This window comes from Oenanthe melanoleuca, chromosome 1 (assembly GCF_029582105.1).
Source record: "Oenanthe melanoleuca isolate GR-GAL-2019-014 chromosome 1, OMel1.0, whole genome shotgun sequence".
Classification (NCBI taxonomy): domain Eukaryota; kingdom Metazoa; phylum Chordata; class Aves; order Passeriformes; family Muscicapidae; genus Oenanthe; species Oenanthe melanoleuca.
In genome coordinates, this window is record NC_079333.1 from 42,270,670 (window position 1) to 42,292,382 (window position 21,713).

Here is a 21,713-nt window from a genome sequence, read left to right on the forward strand (position 1 = left end):
AACTTATATAGGAAAGCAACTGTAGCCCTGTGCCTCCACAGTCTTTTGTACAGGCAAATCTATCACATTTTATTGAAAAAATAATCCCTACTAAGTGGCTATTTGGGCTCATATATCTGTGAAGAATTTGTGTAAATTGGATGCAACATTTTTAAAATTTAGCCCATTTTCTCCGGAGTACCAGAAGTGTTTTTTATAAATTCCAGCAGTAGAATAGGAGCAGGAAACAGTTACACGTCTATATATATACACACACATTTGCAGCCTGTGAGTAGCAATGGCTGTATGCCTTATCTTGTATACGATATGCTCCATCAGCTACAAGCCGTAATCACAACACCAGACTTTCATTCATATCTTCTAAGCAGCTCCTGGCGCTCAGCCGCCTCGGCAGAAGCACAGAAGGCTGGGTGGGATGGTGAGAGGTAGATTACTTCAACTGCATTAAAGTAACTGCGGGGTGGGAGGAAACATCTCGTAATTAGAACACGGGACGGAAATTAAGGTCTCTACCAACTCTGTGACAAAGGGAGTTCGTGATCCTTGGCGAAAAGCTTTCCGACCGCCCTCTCTCCACCTGCACAGCCGGGGCGGTGGGACACAGGGACACTTCACGGGAGCGCCCGTCAGCAGCCGGCGGTCTCCGATGGCGGCAGGACCTCGGCCGGGCCGGAGGACCAGCTGCCCAGGCCGCGCCGCCCCGGCCCTGCCCGCTGCCCGCAGCCGGTAACACAGCGGCGTTCGGGAGGGGGGCACCGCGGCAACCTCGCGAATTCACGGGGGGAACCCAGGGCGGGGGGGCGAGCCGCGTCCCTCGGCTGCCCAGCACCCGCAGCCGGGCCGGGCCGGGCTGTGGAGCCCCGGCACCAGGTGCCCCCCAGCCGGCCGTGCCCGGGCCCCAAGGAGCACCGCCCGCGGCACCGCGGGGTGCGGGAGGCGGCGCCGCGGCGGGCGAGGTGAAGGCGACCTTGCGGCTGCCGGCGGGCTGCAGGTGGGTGCTGGAGGCCGCGGGGGCTCGGCGGCCCCGGGCGGGCCCGGGCGATGGCGGCGGGGGAGCGCCGGGCCGCGCTCCGCGCTCCCGCCCCGGCGCCGCCCATCGCCGGGGCCGGGCCGGCGTCGCGGCCCCGTGTTGCCACACGCGCCGGCCCTGCCCCCGGCGCCTCCCCGAGGTCGCCCGGTGGAGGTCGCCCGGGCGGCGGAGGCCGCGGCGCGGCGGCGCTTCCCGGTGAGGGAGGAGACAGCCCGGCGCTCTGCCCTGAGGGGCCGGCGGGGTCGCCCCGCGGCTCGGCAGGCCCCGTCCCTCCGGAAAGTTTTCCCCGAGCCGTTCGCTGCCGAGGCGGCGGGGCGGCCGTGCCCCCTGCCCAGCGCCGGGCTGGCCCGCCCGCCCCGCCGCGCCCCGCCCGCGGCCGAGCCGGAGCTGCGGCCGGCCCGGGGGACACGCGTTCCGCCCGCCTGACAAGGAATTTAAAACTTGGTTCAGGTACTCTGCTACCCTGCCGTCCCCCGCTTCTAACTTTTGGGGTTGTTTTTGTGGATGTTTTGTTTTTAATGATTCTGTGAGGAAAGTGTAGATTTATTCCCTCCGCTTTGTGTGAGAGGACAGGCTGCATAATTTGGCTTGCTTTATTTCGCGAACCGTAAAGTGTTGGTTTCGCCATTCTCAGATCTGGCTGTGGCTTCTAAGTCGTAATTTCTCGTAAAAATTAATTTTCAATCACCTGTGTGTTTTGGGCGTAATTCTGCAGGCATGTCTGAGTAGCGCCGGGCATGTGGGGTTGTATTTGTGGAGCGGTGACGCTATTTTATAATGCCCCGGGGAGGAAACTCCGCCGGGCTGTGCTTGGGCAGCACCTTCTGCAGCCGGACCTGGCCCGGTATCACATTCCCGTGCCTGGCTCCGCTTTGGTGCCTCTGACAGGGCCAAATAGCCCTTAAGCGATGGTGTTGCCGAAAGTTGGGTTAAGTAAATCCATCCCACTGAACGGCAGACCACATTTCTTGAACAACAGATGGATTGAAATGTCATGTTTACTCTGTGTTGTCCTCTTGATCTGTGTTTGCAAAGCGGAGACATAACTCATAATTGCGGCTCTTAGGGTTATGCAATTAACAACATACTTAAGATAGCAGTAGCAGAGTCTTTTGATCTGTAAGGCAAATAAACCATTCAAGTATGTCTGGGTTTTCAAACTGGCAGGGTACTTCCTCTTCCACTGTCTCCTTTGTAGCATTTGCCTATACAGCAAGCCAGTGAGCTGACTGTAAGACTTTTTCAAGGATTATGTTAGATATATCTTAGTGAACTGAATTTTCTAACTGGCAGTGCTCCAGGGTGATACTACACTTCAACAGAGTGTAGTCTGTCATGAATGACTCTGAACTCAAGCATGTTGGCATTTTAAAGAGAATTTGTTATGTCAGTGTAAAACACATTTACAACTATCTTAGGGAAATAGAGGGGAAATTTTCTTTTTTTTTCTCTCCCTGCTCCCCCTTTTTTCTTTATCAATTAGACTACTTACTCTTGAAAATTCGAAAACTTACTTTTTGTTTTTTTCCTGATGGGTGTAGTTGAACCGATTTGAAGTATGTCATCTCTATACAAATCTTACCATGGTTATTGCATCTTTATTACTACACCAGACTTCTGGGCAGCAGTCACCCAGTGGAGCTGAAATTACCATTACCATTTGCAATCCTTTTAAAAAGGCAGTTATTATTTATGAGGTTCTGATAGACAGAACTCCACTAACAGTATTTTTACACACCTGCAAATCAAAACACACAGTAAAAAATATTGTCTTAAAATGTGAATGCAGAGAAGTGGAGTTTATTGAAGGTATGCAATTTAAAAACAAACCCCATACTCTCAACCTGACAGAGCATGAAGGGATTATCCAGACTTGACTCATCTGTGCAGATTGTGCATTTCATGCTGACTGCTGTGCTGAACAACACTCTGCTGCAGTGATTTCACTCCTTCTCTGGGTTGTACCAACCTTTAAAAAAACGTTGGTGTTCTGGAGCTGTTGATATTTTTGAAGAAAACTAGGCTTGCAATTGGTGAGACTTGAAAAGATTGGAGATGCAGTTAGATATTTAATGAAACCTCTTGACTGTATATTTACTGTTCAGTTTTACATAGGTAAATCAAAAACCTTACGAAATTTTGTTTTGTGAGGTCTTATACATGCTGCATGCAGTTGAAAGTACTCTTTAAGCAAGCTGGAGAAAAAACAGTTCAAAGTCTATGTGAAGTAAAATGAGGAACAGATCAGTTTTTGTACTCAGAAATGGCTACAGCTAAGCAACTCCCATTTGGTAGAAAAGAGATGTGTGATTTAGTTTGACTTCTTTCATTACAGGAGTCATAAAATCTTGTTTGGTATTTTCTGCATCATCTCCCTAACTTCTATCTTGAACCAGTTATTCTGCCCTTGAGAACTAGAGTGTATTTCTTTTTTTCCCCCTGGTTATCGTTTTTTTTAATTTTTTTTTTTTTTTTAATTAAAACTAATCATAGTCTGGATTTGCTAGCCTCAGCCTCCAATGATCACTCTCTTAATAATCTGTATTTTAAATAATTCTTAAAAACTGAAATGCTTCTGAGGGAGTAACAGTAGTAAAAAAGGAGGAGAGAGGTTTATAGTAACTAGGAGGAAGGGTACAAAATGTGTGATGTAAAACTTCTGCTTTTCCTCTTTGTAAATATTATTCTGCTGCTTTTGCTGTTCTCTGAAGCAATGTCCCACATGTAGCTAGGTAGTCATAGATAAGAGTTTTTCTAAGTTGTTCAAGAGATATTTCATCATTCAGTCATTTCCATAGTGTTTGTTGCCATGGGAGCTAGCCAGAGGCCTTATTAATGATTGAGGTGATTGCACTTCATTTTTTGACTTGGGGTACTGAAAACTGTATCTGAGCTACTGTAAGAAACAGATGTTGTACAAAAACTGTTGTGAGTTGTTTATATGAAGAGACTGAAGCATTCCTGTCCTAGGACTGAAGTTGTAGAGTGATGCTTTATATCTCTTATAATGTATAGTTATGTGTAAAATGCCTCATGTCTCCAAGCTTGCTAAATATTTACAATAAATATAGTACTTCTACCATATGTTTGAGTCAAGAAACCCATTAATTGAACAGGCCCATATTTTTATGCTTGAAAGAATTGACTTCATTTTAATTGCTAAATTATATGTTAAAAGTAGGCTATAAAAAAAGCAGAGGTGAGATGGTGTAATAAGAATCAGAGTCATTTTTCTTGCTTCCTTACCTCAAACTGTAGTTATTTTCAGTTAGAAAATAGATAGAAGATCAATTGCAATCTGCTCATAATTGCCTTCCTGGTAGAGTTATGAGGCATTTTACTCCCTCTTCCCTCCCCTTTCCCCCATTCCTTTTTCTTCATCCTTTGTTGTTTTTTTTTTTTTTGTTTTGTTTTTTTAATGTTTTGTTCTCACTATCTCTATTTTTTCCTCTGTATGTCTTGTGGAATAGGCAGATCTCCAGAGCTAGAGGAGATTTTTCATTGAAAAGCTCTTAATCTTTAAATGTTTTTGTGTAACAGCTTGAGGCTCTGTCAAAGAGCATGTTCCTTACCAAGTTGTTTAGTGGTGAGTAGAAATTGACGGAGGTTTTCATAACCTTGGGGCTTTCTGCTTAGATGAACCAGGCATTTCTCTTTTACATATCAGGATTGATTACTTCAGGTTAGATCACATGTCTTATGTAAAAAGCTTAACTTGCACTACCAAAAATCCAAATTGCATTTTACTTACCATGAAGTGCTGGGCTTGTCATTTGACATGGACTTTCACATTCTGCAAGGCTGTTGTACTACCCATTAAAGAATTATTTTAGCACTTCGGTACACTCAGGCTCCATTCATTCTTGAGTCATAGCTGCAGAATGAGAATGCTTTGAAAACATACCTCAATTTTAAGACTTGCAACTCCAAAGGTCCAGACAAGGCGTTTTCAGAGTTTCTCCTGGAGAGTAACATAGCTCACCCTCTGCAGCTGTGAGATTCATCATTCTTCCAGGCTTATGTCACAGCATGCACCAGACTACCTCTTCTGATGGCATGACCATTTTAAGGTTCTATTTGCTTGATTTATGATACCAGTGTAACACTTTAAAATTTGACATACGTCATCCTCCTCTCTGGGAGAGTGTGTGTCTATGTATTTATATGTACATGCGTGTCTGTACGGGTAGATGGATACAGAATAGAATGCTAGACCATCCCAGGTTCTGCTGTCCTTCACAGATAGAAACCTTCTATGTGCTCATAAGTGTAGCCCCCAATACCTCTGTTTTGGACCAAAGTGATTTGCTTCTAAATTCTTTCACAATAAAGATGTTCTTTGCATAAAATTTCTGCAATATTATACTAAGTATTTAAAATTCATTCTTTCTTAAAATTACAGTTTTCTTCAGGGTGGATAATGAGGAAACTAAAGCTTTATTCAGGAGGAGGGATTTTGCTTTATGAGAAGTTGATATTTTGAGAAAAGAGTGGGTAGAGAGGAGGGAGGGGCAAGACATTCAGTGGATGGGAGTGCAGAAAAGTTTAATGGATGTTATTAATCCTCCTGATGGAAGAAATAGAGTAATTTCTTCTGGTATGAAAGGAATGTCTTGGGAGGTGGTTGAAAGTTGCAGAGGAGTGCTAGAGATTGGAGAATCGGTGAAGCTGCAGGTGTTCACTAAATGTGACACAGGTTATTGTAAATACCTGAAAAGCATTTTGCTTGCTGTGAGTACATAAAGCTCAGAGTCTGGGGAACATCTTAAAGAGTAAAATCCTTGAGCCCTTTACTGCTTGACAGAAACTCACATGATGATTCCTAAATGACCATTTGTGTGAGCCATGCTCCCCTATGAGCTGTAAAAATAATGTGCTAAGTTGTGAAATCAATGAATCAGTCCCATGAAGCTTTGAAGTTTTGTGATGAGCTGAAAAATTCAGTGTTGGTATGACTTAGACCTTTCATTTTAGGATTAATGAAATTTGGTGGTTTGGCAGAGATTGTCTGGAAAAGGGACAGATTGCATTTCCTTTAGCAGAAGCTACTTTCCTAGTCTACTTTTTTCCTTTAAACTCTTAAGGTAGAAGCTAGAATCTCATTCTTCATCTCTCTGCTCTCATAGTTATATATATAGTTGTTGCCTTAACTTTCAGCAGGTCTCTCCAATCCCTTGCCATCTGTAAAGTTTATATTTGAATTGCTGAGTTATGTGGCCTTTCCAGATTCGATGCATGGCCTCATTCTTGATGAGAGACAGTCCTCTTATAAGAAGTGCCTAAACACTTTCATAGAGATCTCAATCTTACCTTAGTGGAGAGCCTTAGAGCCTCATAGCTTGCAGCAACATCCCCTAAAGGCTTTTCCACCTTAAAGCATTCAACTAATTTGGAAACCTCAGATGATTTTTCCTTCAGCAATAATTCCAATACATGCTATTTGTAATGCCAGATACACTTCTGGAAATGGTGTGTTCTGGCTAGGGAAGGACTGTGATGTACAAGTGCCCAGGGCTGTGCACCTGGGTTCACAAGTCTCTGTAGCAGCTGCTTCTGGGGTTTGCACTGCCGTTCTTGCTGGGCTGCCAACTAGGCTTTTGCCGTCCTTGCCAACATGTAAGTTGGACTCAGAGTTTCTGGAGCTGTCACTGTTGGGATTACAGTCTGAACTTCTTGAAGTTCTTGAGCTACAGCCCATGCTTTCTGGTGAAAGATTAAAATTAGTTTTCTGCTTCAACTTTTGTTTCCCCAGCCACTTATTCACTTGTCTTTTCATAGCTTTTTACTGTAGCTGTTCTGTGGAAGAAAATAACATCTGGTATCATGCATACATTGATGGGACTTTCATCTGGTTCCAGCAAAGGACTGTGTGGCTAAATGTGTTTAAGTAGTGCTCACTTCCTGGAACTTGACCTTACTGCCAGGACTCATTCAAAATCACAACTTTTGTGTGAGCTCTTTGCCATCTTCTCTGATGACGTCTTCTTCTTCTTCTTGTAAGTGAAACTTGGTAAACCACCCTTGCCTGATAATTTAGGGGAAGCTAAACTACAGATCTCACAGAGATTTAGTGTGTGTTTACATTGTGAAATTATGCAGCTATTTTTTTTTCAGGAGTGAGAATAATTGGTCTTTGGTAAGTTTTAATGATATTGGTACGGTGCATGGTCTCTTCCTAAGGTTTTGTTCAATATTTGGTGATAGTCTGCCATCTGATTTGTTCATAAAACTGGCTGCTCCAAAGTTTTATAAGGCTGTGGTAGCACTCTATAATTCACATGGAATACTTTGATAAATTTTGGACATAAGCATGTTACAAATCAGTTTGCTTTTGATATGTACATATGTTGTGAGAGAGATCTCAGATAAGCAAACTCATTAGTGTGAAAAAAGCATCATCATTTTAAAGTTGATCTTTTTGCTACTTCTGTGAGCAGTTCAAATTGTTCATCTGCAGATTGAATGCACTATCATTATGCCTGTGAGATCTCTGATGAGAAAATGTTTGTAGTGGCCAGACTGAAAACAGATGCCTCCAGTGGGCATTGTAAATAGGGTTTAGTTCATCTGCTGACATGGGATCCTTTTGTGGAAAGTAAAGCCTCGTCCCTTGATAAGTGTAAGATGATGTTGCAGAAATAGATAATAAGGCTAAATAGTGCATATTAGCAAGAGGGTCACCATCACACCAAGTGGAGCGATCATGTACCTCTTTTTGGCACTGGTGAGATTGTATTTGGAGCACTGAGTCCAGTTTTGATCTCTAGAGGACAGAAGAAGACACTGCCTTACAGGGGCCTGTCTAGTGGATGGCTACCAGGTTGATTTGAGGGATAGAGTACATTGTGTAACAAGGAGAGACACTGGGAGAGCTGAGTTTGTTCAGCTTATTTAAGAAAAGAAAAAGGGGGATCTTATTGCTGTCTCCAGCTCTGTAACTTGTTTGGAAAAGACAAAGTACTCTATTTGGAGGCATGTAACAAAAGGACAAGAGGCAAGGTATAGTGAGAATTCTGACTGAAGATGAAGAAAAATGTCACCATGATAATGCTTACACAGTGGTGCAGGTGTCTGGGGAAGTTATGGAGTCTCCAGCCTTGGGAATGCTCAAGAATTGACTTGGAAAAGACACAGAGCAGCATACTGCAGCTGACCCTGTATTAAGTGGTGGTGTGTTGGACTAGCTGATCTCCAGAGATTCCTTCCAAACTAAATTATTTAATACTAAATGTTAATAGCATCACCAGTTCTGAATGAAGTATTCCCATTTGCATATCTTTTACAGATCTAACTTCATGACAAGGATTCTGAAGAGCAAAGTATGAGCACTGGGGGCTCAAAAGGGCTCAAAATGTTTGCCTTATTAAAGAAACATGTGCATGAATTCACAGGTCTGAAATCTAGTTGTCTTTTCAACTAAATACAAGAAAATTTGATCAGCAATATTAATTACTGCTTAAAACGCTGTAGACTTCTGAGGTCAGAATGGCTCTGAGACTGCAAATAGCTGGAAAAATTATGTGGAATCACTAACTCAGTTTATCTCTTTCTGATGTACTAGGTTATTAAACATGAGCAAGCTGTTTTATTAATGTGTAAAATACTAGGATTTCAAAGCCTGTATGTAGCTCAGCGTGAAGACTTTCTGATGGTCTTTCCTGAATTCAGGAATACAGTAAATCTGAAGAAAAGCTATACTTAAATGACAAGTAATAAGATATACTTCTGTGCAGCTATTCTGTTTCATTCCAAGGACCCAGGTTCATTTGGAACTTTGATTTGCAGCTACAGTAACCCACTTTGTATAAGATCTGGCTATTGTTGCCACTTGTCAGGTCTATTAAAATCTTCCTCAGAAAGTAAGAAACAGTTATGTACTGTGTCTCGACAAGCCACATGATCATCTCTGTCTTCCCTGATTCTTAGCTTACTAAATCCGGGTAAAAAATGGAACCTTAACATGTTCTCTGACTCTTTCATCCCAGTAGAGAGTAAATGGCAAGGCTGAAAGTCGTACAGAAAATCCGCTGCTGGCAGCTCTCTTGCAGAAGGCTCCAGGCCAAAAAGACAACTGCAGCCGTGTGGTACAGGCATAGGAATTGTGTCTCAAATAAGCATAACACTGTGAAGCCATTTAGGGCGACACAGAGTCCAACCAACACCTTGAACTGTGTCCAGGAACCCTGGAGATTATGGGGCTTTATTGCCAGCAACATGGCCTGAAACACAACCTGGCCATGTCTCTAGACAGTTTGAGAGGCCTGTTTTCCTCTGACAAACCTTTCAAACTCTTAATAATAGTCTGTGGCACAGATAAAAGATATTAAGTTGACTAGCTAAGTGTATTTAAATGAAGAGAATACTTTTTTTTTCACGTAAGCATGTTAGTTTTGTTAGAGGATTTTCTTCTGACAGAACAAATTTGAATAAAAGCACTTTGCTAAGCATGATGGTATACACTTTGTACAGTTGTAGGCATTGTCTGGCCCCCCCAGTATTGTCACAGGGAAAGTTAATTAGACAGTTCAAATTTTCATGCTCAGAAAGCATCCAGACAACGTGACTCTTTCTGGAAGTGGGAGGAGATCAAATTTAACATGTATGTATTGGGGGAAACTTTTTTTTCCCTAGAATGCTTTGTCTCAGTGTCTACATCAATTCATAAATAATAAAATTTCATAATAAATTTAACAATTACAATCTTAAATTAAGCACTGTTCCCCCATTTGTTGCAGAAATGGACAGTGCATTTCACACTTGAAGTTTATGAGATGGTGTTGATGAGACCAGTTGTCCAACACCACCTTAGTGCATAGAAGGGGGTTTCAGTCATTTTTAGCTTGCAAACCCCCGAATACTTTCCAGTAGAGCTTTATCTCTATTCCCAAAAAATCTCCCCAAAATTTCTGGCCGTGTGACTTACTGCCCTTGGACACAAGACTTCTGTGATTGTCTGTCTGTGTGCATGCCCTGGTGCACTTGTGCAGGTGTGGTTACAGTGGCTTTTATGTTTATGCTGGGGTTTAACCACATCTGAGTTGGAGCATCCACTTAAAGATGGGGAAATCCTTGAGCCTTCTGTATATTATTGTGCTGGAGGCAGCCAGCAGTGGCCTGGTTGTGTTAGGAGGGGTGGTGTAGCAGGGCAAGGGAGGTGATCCTTCCCCTCTGCTTGGCACTGAGCCCTCCAGTAGAAGAGAGACATGGAATTACTGGAGTGAGCATAATAAAGGGCCAGAAAGACGAAGGGACTGGAGCATCTCCTCTAGGAGGGAAGGCTGAGAGAGCTGGGACTGTTCTGCCTGGAGAAGAGAAGGCTTGTGGGTTTCCTATCAGTGTGTATTAATACCTGAAAGGTGTGTGCACAGCAGGCAGAGCCAGCCACTTTTCAGTGGTGCCCATGGACAGACCAGAAGAAGTGGGCACAGTCTGTTCCTTCTGAACATTAGGAAATTTTACTGTGAGGATGACCTAGCACTGGCAGCTGCCAGGGAGGTTGTGGAGTGTCTGTTCTTGGAGATGTTCAGATGCTGTCTGGACAGGGTCCAGCAGCTGGCACTTGGTGGCCCTGCTGGAGCAGGAGAGTTGGACCTGTGTCCTACAGAAGTCTCTTCCAACTTCAGCGATTCTGTGACACTGTGAAAGGAGCACAGCTTAGGAATCCATGCCTGTGATAAATATCTGTAAGTTACAGTACTGAGGCAATGACTTTTTCATCATCCTCTTTGTAGAGGGATTTGTTTGTCCCATGATCAAAACTATTTACTTTTAAAATTAAAATCTGCTTCAGAAAATGTGTTTCATTTGAGGTTCTACATCTCAGTGTGGTAGTGAGAGGTGATGCCATTGGTTTTTGGTGTTGCAGAATGCTGCTTTGTGCTTCCTGTGCAGTTGGCTGGTGCTGGGCTCCTAATGTAGGCAAACTCTGCAGCTGCAGGCGGGTGCCTTGTCATGTTGTGATGAACAGCTCATGGTCACTGCCTTTGTCTACCAACAGAAAAGCAGACTGGATCTGTTTTACCCGTGGTTAGCAAAAACTAAGCACTACTAATGATAAAACTTGGGGTTTTCCGCTCCTCTTCAAAACCTCAGAGGACATCTTGAGAAATTTTGCTATGGCTTGCTCAAATCTTGCATATAGCCTATGAACTGATAATCTAATGGGATTATACCAGAAACTGTAGGCATTCTGACCTTTTTTTAAGATGATGTCCTGCTGGAAAATGCATCTCTGCTTTTTTAATTTTAAGAATAACTAGAGAGAGATGAGTCTTTTTTCAAGGACTGAAAGAAATCTTCACTACTTTGTTTTAATGCATTTGAAAGTGCGTATTTTTCTACAGAGCAATTGCACTGCATTTGAAAATACAGTTGAACCTTGTTTTTAAATATGGTGGTTTTGAAAGGTTAGTTATTCTCTAGGCAAAGCATTACTCATCTTTATCATAATATCAGCACTTTTTATGAATTCTAGACACTCTTTACAGGTCATTTAATTCATTCCTTTGTATGGCTGTAGAGTGGTAGGTTTTTGTCTGGTTTTGACTGTGGATAAATCCAGTCTAGAGCACCACTTTTCTCTCCTCAAAACTAGGTGAATTTCTTTCAAGTGTTCTACTTAAGATAAATGAAGAAATAGACTAACTTGAAAATAATACTTTTTTTGTATTGCCACCTTGTAATTTTCAAGGTAAGCATCACCCTTGCAGCTCCCAAGTCCAACAGTAAACTTAAGGTTTTTTACTTTTCTGGGGCTGATTTTTGTCTGTAGCCTACAACCTTTATTTCTATTTCATAAGTGCAGTGGTACGTGATTGGTTTAACTTGTGCAGTGTGTTCTTGCAAAGACGTCATTTATTATAGGAGGCTTAGCACAAAGTTGTAAAATAAGAGAATTAAACATGTTAATGGGACAAATTATCTTTCTCTAATTGCTGCAATAATACCACTGGAGTTACAGAATGTCAGAATGACCATTTTGTATGCTTGCATAAAATAATTTCTTATTAAATAAGGTTTTGTTTTCAATGTGTTTGAAACAAGATTTGACTGGAACTAGCAGCTTTTTAGGGTGTTTTTTAGGATTTTTTTCTGCCTTACAGCAATGCTTCCCTAATATCATCAGCCTCTGCTGTCTGAATTTCCCAGCTGCTCCAGCTCTCCCCACCTTGGTCTCTCTGGTCCTTCCATTTGTGCTTTTCACACCACACTGGGCAGTGGGGAGGGCAGGAAGATAAAGTGGATGCTCTCCTTCCCACCTCTCACCCAAACCAAGAGACACACTGGTCTGTGCCTCTCTGCAGCATTCCATCCCCTTCGGGTGTGCCATTCTGAAATCTCATTCCACCTTGGAGTCTCCAAGCCCATCACCTCCAGGCAATTCAGGATTTTGTGCTGGCCTCCTGTTTAATCAAGTGGCACTAAGGACCTGACAAGCACTGTACAAAATGTTCCATACCTAGCAGCCACCAATGCAGGTTTTTATAGCTTACTCATCTTGCAAAACCAGAAATTTGAAGGAGCTGTTACATTTGCTGTGTCTGGATTTAATTTGCTACCTCTTTGTATTTTCTGTATTGCAATAGGAAGCTGTTGAACTCGTTATTGGATTTGGAGGTTTTAGCACAATAAGTAGAACTTGCTTTGTCCTTTTGTGCTGTGTGCCTTGTGCATGCTTTGTACCTTCTGGTGATGCTCTTATAGCCTTTCATAGATGTGATGGCAGAGCCCCACTGTTTCATACTAAGTGTCTTTGGTGAGCTCATCATTCACACAAGGAAACCTCAAGTACTTGATAAACCTTCATATGAATGCTTTGCTGTCATCACAAACATGATGTAATAGGATGATCTGGCATCTTGCAAACCTTCAACAACCCAGCTTCTTTAGGGAGGAGCTGAGAAGATTCTTACAGAAGAGGCAGCTTGTTTAAGTAACCGATGTTGTGCACAAGACAGAATTAGAAAATGTCTTCTTAATTCACTCAGCTATATCTTGCTAGAATATTTTCTGTAAATTTAACAATATAGTGTAAGTCTTCAGATTGCATCCATTCTCATTTTGGTCATAGTGCTGCAGCATGGTTTTTGCATGAGCTTTAATTTGTAACTAAAGTTTATCCCTGGTTCCCTGAAGACATGCACTTGGTATGTGGAGAGGTGGGGGGTACATGAAGCAAGGTGGTATTCTTATTGTTACTATGGAGGACAGAGGGGGCAGGTCTTTACAAGAGAACTTCTTACAGCATTATTTTTAAGGCAGTTTTCTAAGCTGGGTAATACACTTGCACTAGTTGTGCTTGTAGAGCCATAAATACAGCACTTCTCTGTCACGGAGTTCCCTGTTATAGATTGTGTATAAAGGGTATCATATGTGTCTCTGCAAAGCAAGCATCTCTGCATTGCAAAACAAATGCCTGGCTCTAATCAGGGAGATGACAAATGACTAGCCAAGTGATCCTGCTTGCATTTAAGTGCAGTTCTTGGACATAGGTGAACTGGACTGGCTTCCAATTTTGCCTACAGAAGTTTTAATATGCTTAATGTTATCCAATACCGGCGACTGAGGTAGTCTAAATACCACAGCAGGGACTGATTAGCTTTTTCAGATCACTGCTTTTATTCGCTGTTTGCAAAGAGGCTTAATCTAGTGCTGGGGATCAGGCATCCCACTGTGCTCGTGGGTAGCTTTCTCTCAGTCTTTGTGTTCACAGTGGCAGAAATTAGTGTGGAGTCTCCTCCTGCCTCCAACTTAAAAGCTCCAAAATTGTGGCGTTGGTAGTTGTTTCAAGGAGTGTTTAATGGACAGAGAAACTATAGTTGGGGTTTCTTCTTTGAAGTTTAGTATCTGGGGGCACCTGATAAGTGCATCAGTGTAATAGCATGACAGTATGTAATTTCATTTACATACTGTGTTGAATTGCTTTAAGATCCACATAAAGCTTGGAAAGTTGCTCAAAACAGTTCTAACAAACCTATTCTCATTCTTTTCTTCTGTTAAATCACAGTAGATGTTTCCCAGCAGTTTGCCTGTCCTCACAAGCAGAGGAGGACAGCTGCCTCTGTGGTTCTTATTATTGCTTTTAGTCATGTAATGATGCTGAAGTTCAGTAAATACGCTTTTCTAGTAGTCATTCAGATGAACATTTGCAAATGCAGAATCTCTTCCTTCTGTGTGTTGACCTGTCTTCAGTTGAAGTTATCAGCAGTGGAAAATTCTTACTTGGAGGTCCACAGTGCGCCACCTTGTTTTTATCAAGCATCCCATTGCTAGAATTATGTTGCTAAATATCTGTGTTGGGCAATGGAAATGTGAGGGGAGATGTGGACTGGAGTTTGTGTTTCTGTGTTCTTCAGTTGAAAATAAAAACAATAAAGAGTTGGCTATAGCCTAGCTCCAGACTTCTGTTCAAATATTCTGTCATCAAGAAGAGATGGAAAGATATTGGCATCTAGAACAGATCTGTGAAAAAATACAAGAGGAAAGCAGTTTTGTTGCAAACAATTATAAGGGACTCCAGAACAAAAGAGTGGTTCGTAGTTCCTTTCTGTCAAGTGCTCTAATGTTTCAACTGCTTAAAAATATCCATTATTCCATATTAATACATACTAATATTATGTGATTTTAGTTTAAATGCTTTCATCCCCTCCATTGAAATTACCCACAAGTACTCTTAGAGTTGTGTGTAAATGCAAGTTTTTTGTAATTATTGAGTAATGTAGAAAAGGGTCAGAAAATTCAGAAAGCAGTTTCTGAATGCATGTCAGTGTTTAGTGTGGGCTCCTTTCATACATCCTTGTGCTTTATACCAATATGATTAATTTTGCTAACAAGAAAAGAGGAGTACAATAGCTCCTGATAGATTTATTTTTCTTTAATATTTTACCTGACAAAGAACTTTTTGTTTCCATAATAGAAGGGGTTATATTCCTTCAGACTGATATATTTTAATCGAAACTCACAATTTTTACTACTTAAAAAATAATTCTTTTCTTTGTTTCATGAATTAGAAACAATGAGGAGAAGCTGAAGTCTGCCCAAGCCAGGTGTTTCTTGTTGGCAGCCTGCTCCCTAATGACTCTGGCTCTCATACAGCAGCTGCCTGCTAGTCTCTTTTGTATGGCCTATTGTTGCTGCACACCCCTCGTTAATACACATGCTGCCCGGGGCAGACCCTGAGAATGACATCAACTTGCTTATCTTAGAAACCTCCGAACCTGATGCAGGGTGGGGAGGTTGCCTTGCATCTGCCCAGCCAACTAATTGTGAGCTCTGCGGGCCGTGATTGGCTCCGCGGCCGCTCAGTAGTAGGTTAAGCAAAGACATCGCGGGTCCATCTGTTCGTCCATTCATTGTTCTGCCTGCTTGCCTGAAGTCTGCAGCTGAAATCGTGTTAAGGAGTTGCTTCTGGAACAGCTACGAGAAGCCAATGTCTGTGTGCTTTCCAGCCAACGTAAGTATAGGGGCTTCTCTCTGCACGGACGGGATGGCTCACCTTGCTGCTGCTGCAGCGTTTGGACGAGGAGCTAGCTGCGTGCCGGCTGAGATTTGCACACTTTGGGTGCCTCTTGGAAAAAGAGGGGAAGAAAAACACCTATGTGCTAAGATTAATTATATTAAAGAGCATTGGTCTCACACAGTGCGTTCCATTAAGGAACTTTAGAAAGCATCAGTAATGGTGCATTTCTCAGAATTCGAAAATGGTAGGCAGTAGCCATCAACAGAACGAATTCTCTAGCCCACAGGGCAGATGGAGAGGTTTCAACTTTTAAGTTACAGGTATTTACCCTTTTTTTCCAAATAAGCAGTTATTTAAATTGTGACTAGCAGAAAGGACTCTTAAAGAAAAACAAAATTAGAGACCTTTTCCATTATACCACGCCACGGGTGAAATTTACCATGTTTGTAGAAATAGCCCATAATGGAACTTTCCTATCTGAAGATACTGTAGTGTAAGATTGAGCATCAGGGTGTTCTCAGATAGGAATGTATTACAGTCAAAGATTTTGGGTTTTGAAAACCAGTTGTCAGTGTGTCAGATCTAGCCTGGCTGTTTTTATAAAGTTTCTAATCTATTTTGTTTCATGTTTTGAGTTTGGATGTTAGGCTGAAGAGCAAACACTGTATGCTCCATGAGCCTGTCTTCCAAGGATCCTGTAAAAAAAAAAAAAAAGTCCAAAACAAAGACCTTCATATATCAGTTGAGAGGGAAAGAGAGCATATAAAAGGGTTAAAAAGAGGTTTGCATTTCTACCACATGCCCTATTGTGTGAACATATGCATGAGTCTATTGAAAGTTTTCAGAAGATGGGCAGGCCACCAGTTGCTGGTCTCCTGCAGTTCCAGTAGACATCTGTTGCCCCAGAGCATTAACCAATCTGTTCAATGGGACATCCCTCCTTTGTTGGATAGAATGATGCAGACAACAGCACTCGCTCAAATACAATGGTAATTAAATACATAGAAACTACAGCAGTAGGTATTTATTACATATTCATTATTTTATTTGCATTGTTGCAGTATCTGTATCATTTGGATAACAGATACTTTCTTTTTTCTTCTTTTCTGATCAACTCTGCACTTCTGTTTGTGACAAGCAGTGAGTGTTTCAACAAAATTATTTCAATATTTTCCATTTTGTGTTTAGAATTAGAAAAAGTACCTGTGTGAAAACATGTTGAACTATTTCCTTGTAGAGTGTATCTTCAGAAACTTGTTGATGGTCTTTTAAGAATACACATTTTCTGTTATACTGTGCCACATGACACTACTTTGCCCAGTTATTTTCCTCTGTGAACTAAATTTGCATTAAATTACACCTTTAATGCTCAACCGTAAGCGGAAAATATTCTGACTACACAGTAAAAGATTAGGTGATCTACTTGCCCACGTCCCTTTGAGAAATATTTCTGTTTTGTGTGGAGGTGAACTGATGGGCTGGTTGTTGCCAATGGTTAGTGGAAAATAGTGGCAACTTCTGAGAAATGGTGAAAGATTATACTTCTGCAATGAAGTGCTCATCTGGATTATTGTTTTTACACTTGATAAATGTATGTACAGTACTTTAAGCCTTTAACAGTGAACACAGTGTGAGATACTGCAGTTTCAAACAGGCTACAGTTTAAAACTTATGTTATCATAGGTATGTCTAAATTGGAAGTTACTAATTTTATTAACTTTTTCATAAATACAAATTATTTTACTGACCTGTGGTAAGCATAGCCTTTCATGTCTGGAATTTTTTTGGATTATTTTTGTTTGTTTATCTCTCTTTTTAGTCAGAATTCATAGTAGATGCTTTTCTTAGCTATATTGCGTTGTATCAGTCAGCATACTTTAAAACCATATGTGTGTAATAAAAGCTCCTTGTAAATAAAGGAGTTCTTAGCTGATGTTGCTCCTTAGATAAATGTGATCTTTTCTGGTTTTCGTGAGCTTCATTGTCCTGTATATAGGTACACTAGTGTTTATTTGGAATACAAATTCATTCAAATTGACTGCCTGGCATGTTGCTCTTCACTAACCAAACCAAGACAAAATAATCAGCAGCATTCAACAGTGACATCTGATTTTCATGGTTCTAGTCAATGAATCTCATAAAGGACATCATGATGGGAGCTCCAAAGTGTAATGTTTCTAAGACATGCTACTGACCACACATAGGATATACAAAGTTCCCAAGCATTGTAAAATTTGTCTGAAAATAAATGCAATTTGCATACAGGGTTTAGGCCAAATGCCAGATGCCAGGAATAGTGTACTGCTTATGCAAAACTATCTCAGAAATATTGAGCTTTGGATTTACAGTAGAAATGCAAATATTGCTTTTAAAGCAATAGTATAATGGCTATATATTGTCTGTGGGAGATGTTAAAGCTGCTGCATCTATTATTCTGTTCTTCAAATAGTTTCTGAAAAACAGTAGAGTTCTTTGCAAAACAAGCAATTATATGTTGGAGCATGATGGAGATTGACAGGAGAATTAAAGTAGATAGATGTGAGGCTGATTATGTATATATTCCTAACAATGGGCCAAGCTCAGGCTACGGTCATTTTTCATATGCAGTTGATGTGCAAATTGTCTAAAGTACGTTTCATATAATGCCTGATCTTCAGACACATTCATATGCTAGTGACTTCTTTGAATCCCACTGGAGGGTGTTATGATTGTTGTTGCTGTAAAGCACTTAAACTTCAAGAAAGAAGTGATTGGAGAATGACTTAAGTATTATTTTAACTAACACTAAAAAAAAAATCCTCTTTGCAATCTATGCACTTCGGGCTTTCGGTATTTGATGCTGTTAATATGCAAACTCTTCTTCCCCCCCTTCCAGAAAAACCCTCCCTTCACTTTTAGTTCAATACTAAAATGACATTTCACAGTACACGGATTTAGGCAGTGACCCATTATCTCCCTGTATTCTGCAGCAGCAGTACATGGGCCAGCTCAACTTTTCAGTCCAGCTTAAAAGTATTGCCCATTAACTAGACTTCCTCGAGTCAGAGCAGATTGTGGGGTTGGTGGAACAATGATGTCGGGGCTTCCAGATTGGTTTGGCAGCTGCATTGTTCTCCGAGGGGAAACCAGACGCACTTAAGTCCCGCTCTCTTTCATGGGCTTTTGTTCATACCAAATTATTCTTTGGCTGTGCTAGTATTCATGATGGTATGTTAAAGGAGCGCATCCTAGCAACTAGAGGCTGGTTGCTAAGCAGCCTGGCTTCCAATAGGGGCTGCTTGTTTGCGATTTGTTTTAATTTTTGTGTGTGTGTGTGTGTGTGTGTGTGTGTGTGTCAGTTCTCTGAAGGCCACAGTGTTGGTTTTTTAACTGTATCTTTTTATTGTAATATTGTGATTTGTTACTACCTCTGTGCTATCAAGTGTATTCTCTTAGTTAATAAATCACCGTGTGAAAAGGTCCATTTCCTAAATTCTTGTTGTGTTTAATCTGTGGGTTGCTTGAAATCCTGAAGCTTTGTGTTAAGAGAAGGCAATAGTCATTAATACACTGCCTGAGAATTACAGCCTGTCTTCTAATAAGATGAGATCTATGTATTCTTCCCTATCAGTCTTGTTGGGAATAAGGTGTTGGAGATGAAAGCACTGATGATAGATAAAATTTATTTATGATAACTGGAAATGTTTAGGTGAAGTAAGATTTTGTGCCTCATAACCAGAATACTCTACCACAATGGTAGTGTCTCGGCACTCCCTGCCTATAGAATCTACTTTTACTGAACCATGGATTGAACTGTTTGTTTGATTTTCTCTAATCTTAAGCCTGGATTAATTTCTCTGGTGCACACTCTCAAATCTTTATTGCAAGAAGAGGAAAGTACACTGTATTTTAAAAATACTGTGTCAATCTTAAATGCTCACCTGTAAAGGGATGGAAGAGTTAATGTATATGCAGACAGAAGTTTTAAGTTCAAGTGAAGTCCTTTGTCTCTATATCTTGCTTTATATTCTGCCTTACAAGATGGAAGTGTGAAAGAACTCTTTGTTTCATAGTCTTTCCTTAATTTAAATTCTTCTTTTTCATTGTAACCTTGCAGTACAATTGGTCCATATGGTCCATTTTTTATGAGAAATAATTTATGTTTTATTTTCTTTATTGAAGCAGTTAGCAAAGATTCCTATTTAAAAGAACAAAGTAAGGGAAAGTGGTAGCAATCTGCCTTTAAATGTAGGTTGTTGAAGTAATATTCGTGATGAAATGGGTAACTAACTTCTGTATAACTACTGCTATGCAAAATTCCTCAAGAAAATCCAATATGGCAAGTATATGAAGTCCAGAAAACCGCAACTTTTTTTATTCCATTCTTCCTAAGTGGCTCATATCTATACATGTATAGTTTTGATTTATCAAAAGGCTTGCACAAATTTAGTGCAGGAGCTGGAATCAGCTTTTAATTTTGTTGCCTTGGCTTGATGAATGGTGTGTTGGAATTAGTGCAAAGACTTCCATTGGTTTTATTGGCCATTAGATCAATCCATGTCCCTAAATGCTGTATGTGTTAGTAATACAACACTCTGTTGAGAGCAATTAGTCTTTCTTGACTTAATTATCACTTTATAAGGGAATTCAGAAATAGTTTGAGTGTATTCAGTTAAGCCGATAGTGTCTTTCAGGGCCAATAAGTTTTTATTTAATCATGTTTTCTGTTACTAATAAGCCAGAGAATCTAGCACTGTGCTAATTTCTTTCTCTTCAATGTACTGTAAGGTATTTAGTTTGAAAACCTTTTCTAGTGTATTTTATAGTCACTTTTTTTTCATTATTACACCATAGTCATAACGCTAGAAGAAATACCTCGTTGTTTTTAAATAATGACTGTACTCCTGTCTCTCTGCATTACAGTAGGTAAACTTGGAGTCTTTGGTTTTGTATTCTTTCATAAATCCATTTCTAGGAAAGTATAAGTAAAACATTTGATACATTCAGAAGATAGGTGGTTATTTACCCACTTAGCTATAGATATTCCTTTGGAAGAGTTTTTCTCACAAAAAGCCTTCCATGTTTAAGAAAAAAAAAAAGTTCTATTTCTCTGCTGCAAGAGAATAAACACAGTTCTGAAGAAGCAGCAAGAAAATAGAAAACAAGTAATGCGTGTAACCAGTTGCAACATTTTTGTTTTCTCTTTAGGAATACGGAACACTTTATATTCAGGAATACAAGAAAAACAGCAAAGTGGAGTCAAGTACATGCAGCAGCTTCATGGGCTTGAAGGATCATCTGGGGCATGACTTAGGCCACCTTTATGTGGGGAGCACTGGCACACAAATAAATGCAATTGTACCTTGGTCGATGGCGGAGAAGCCAACGATGGATAAGGTTAATTCTAGGAAAGAAGACAGAGAAAAGGAGGCATCTGAAGAGACTTCTGGAAGCTCCAGCTGTGACTCCGAAGAAAGCACAAATTCTGATAATGATTCAGAGAGACTGAATAATTCTGGATTGGAGTCACATTTATTGCCTAAGACTCACCGACAGCTGTGCCGATCTCCTTGCTTAGAGCCTCATATACTAAAAAGGAATGAAATCTTGCAAGACTTTAGGATAGAAGAGGCACAGATAGTACCTAAGGAAGTCAAAAAGCCTCCTGATGTGGTGAAAGAATATCAAACCAAACTGGAGTTTGCACTTAAGTTGGGTTACTCTGAAGAGCAGGTTCAACTTGTACTAAATAAACTTGGTACTGATGCTTTAATAAATGATATTTTGGGAGAACTTGTCAAACTTGGGAATAAAACTGAGACTGATCAGTCTGTAACTAATTCTAACACTAGTGTAATGCGTGAAGCGTCTTCCATAGAGTCTCAGAGGTCAGAGTCTCCACTTCAGGAGGATGTGACAGAGGATGGAGACAACCTGAGGCCAATAGTTATTGATGGCAGCAATGTTGCAATGAGGTATGTGACCATGAAGGTTTTGCTTTTCTATTTAAATGGAAACAGAAGTGTCTTGCCTATCAGTTCAAGCACTGATGTTTGGTGACCCTGCCTTATGCAGGGCTCTTGTGTCTTTGTCAATCACACTGTGCTGATATTGTTACCAGGCTACAGGTCTATAGGACTTCAGTGGTGTACTACTCACTGTTAGAGAAACCAGGTTAATGCCAATCTCCCTTTGTAGGCAGATACCAAATCTCTCCTCACTACCACTCCAATCCTTAATTTTTGG

General features: G+C 40.8%; 1 protein-coding gene across 2 annotated transcripts in view; it reads left to right on the plus strand.

The window, feature by feature from the left end:
* Positions 1–1,164: 1,164 nt before the first annotated feature.
* The window catches only part of ZC3H12C (zinc finger CCCH-type containing 12C), a 42,525-nt gene continuing 21,976 nt past the window's right edge, over positions 1,165–21,713 (plus strand). The window contains exons 1-2 of one of the 2 annotated variants that reach the window (XM_056492577.1): positions 1,165–1,480; positions 20,676–21,442. In XM_056492577.1, coding sequence (XP_056348552.1) covers positions 20,748–21,442 — 695 coding nt within the window. In that variant the 5' untranslated portion in view covers positions 1,165–1,480; positions 20,676–20,747. The remainder of the gene's footprint in view (positions 1,481–20,675; positions 21,443–21,713) is intronic. The other variant, XM_056492586.1, reaches the window with a different exon arrangement.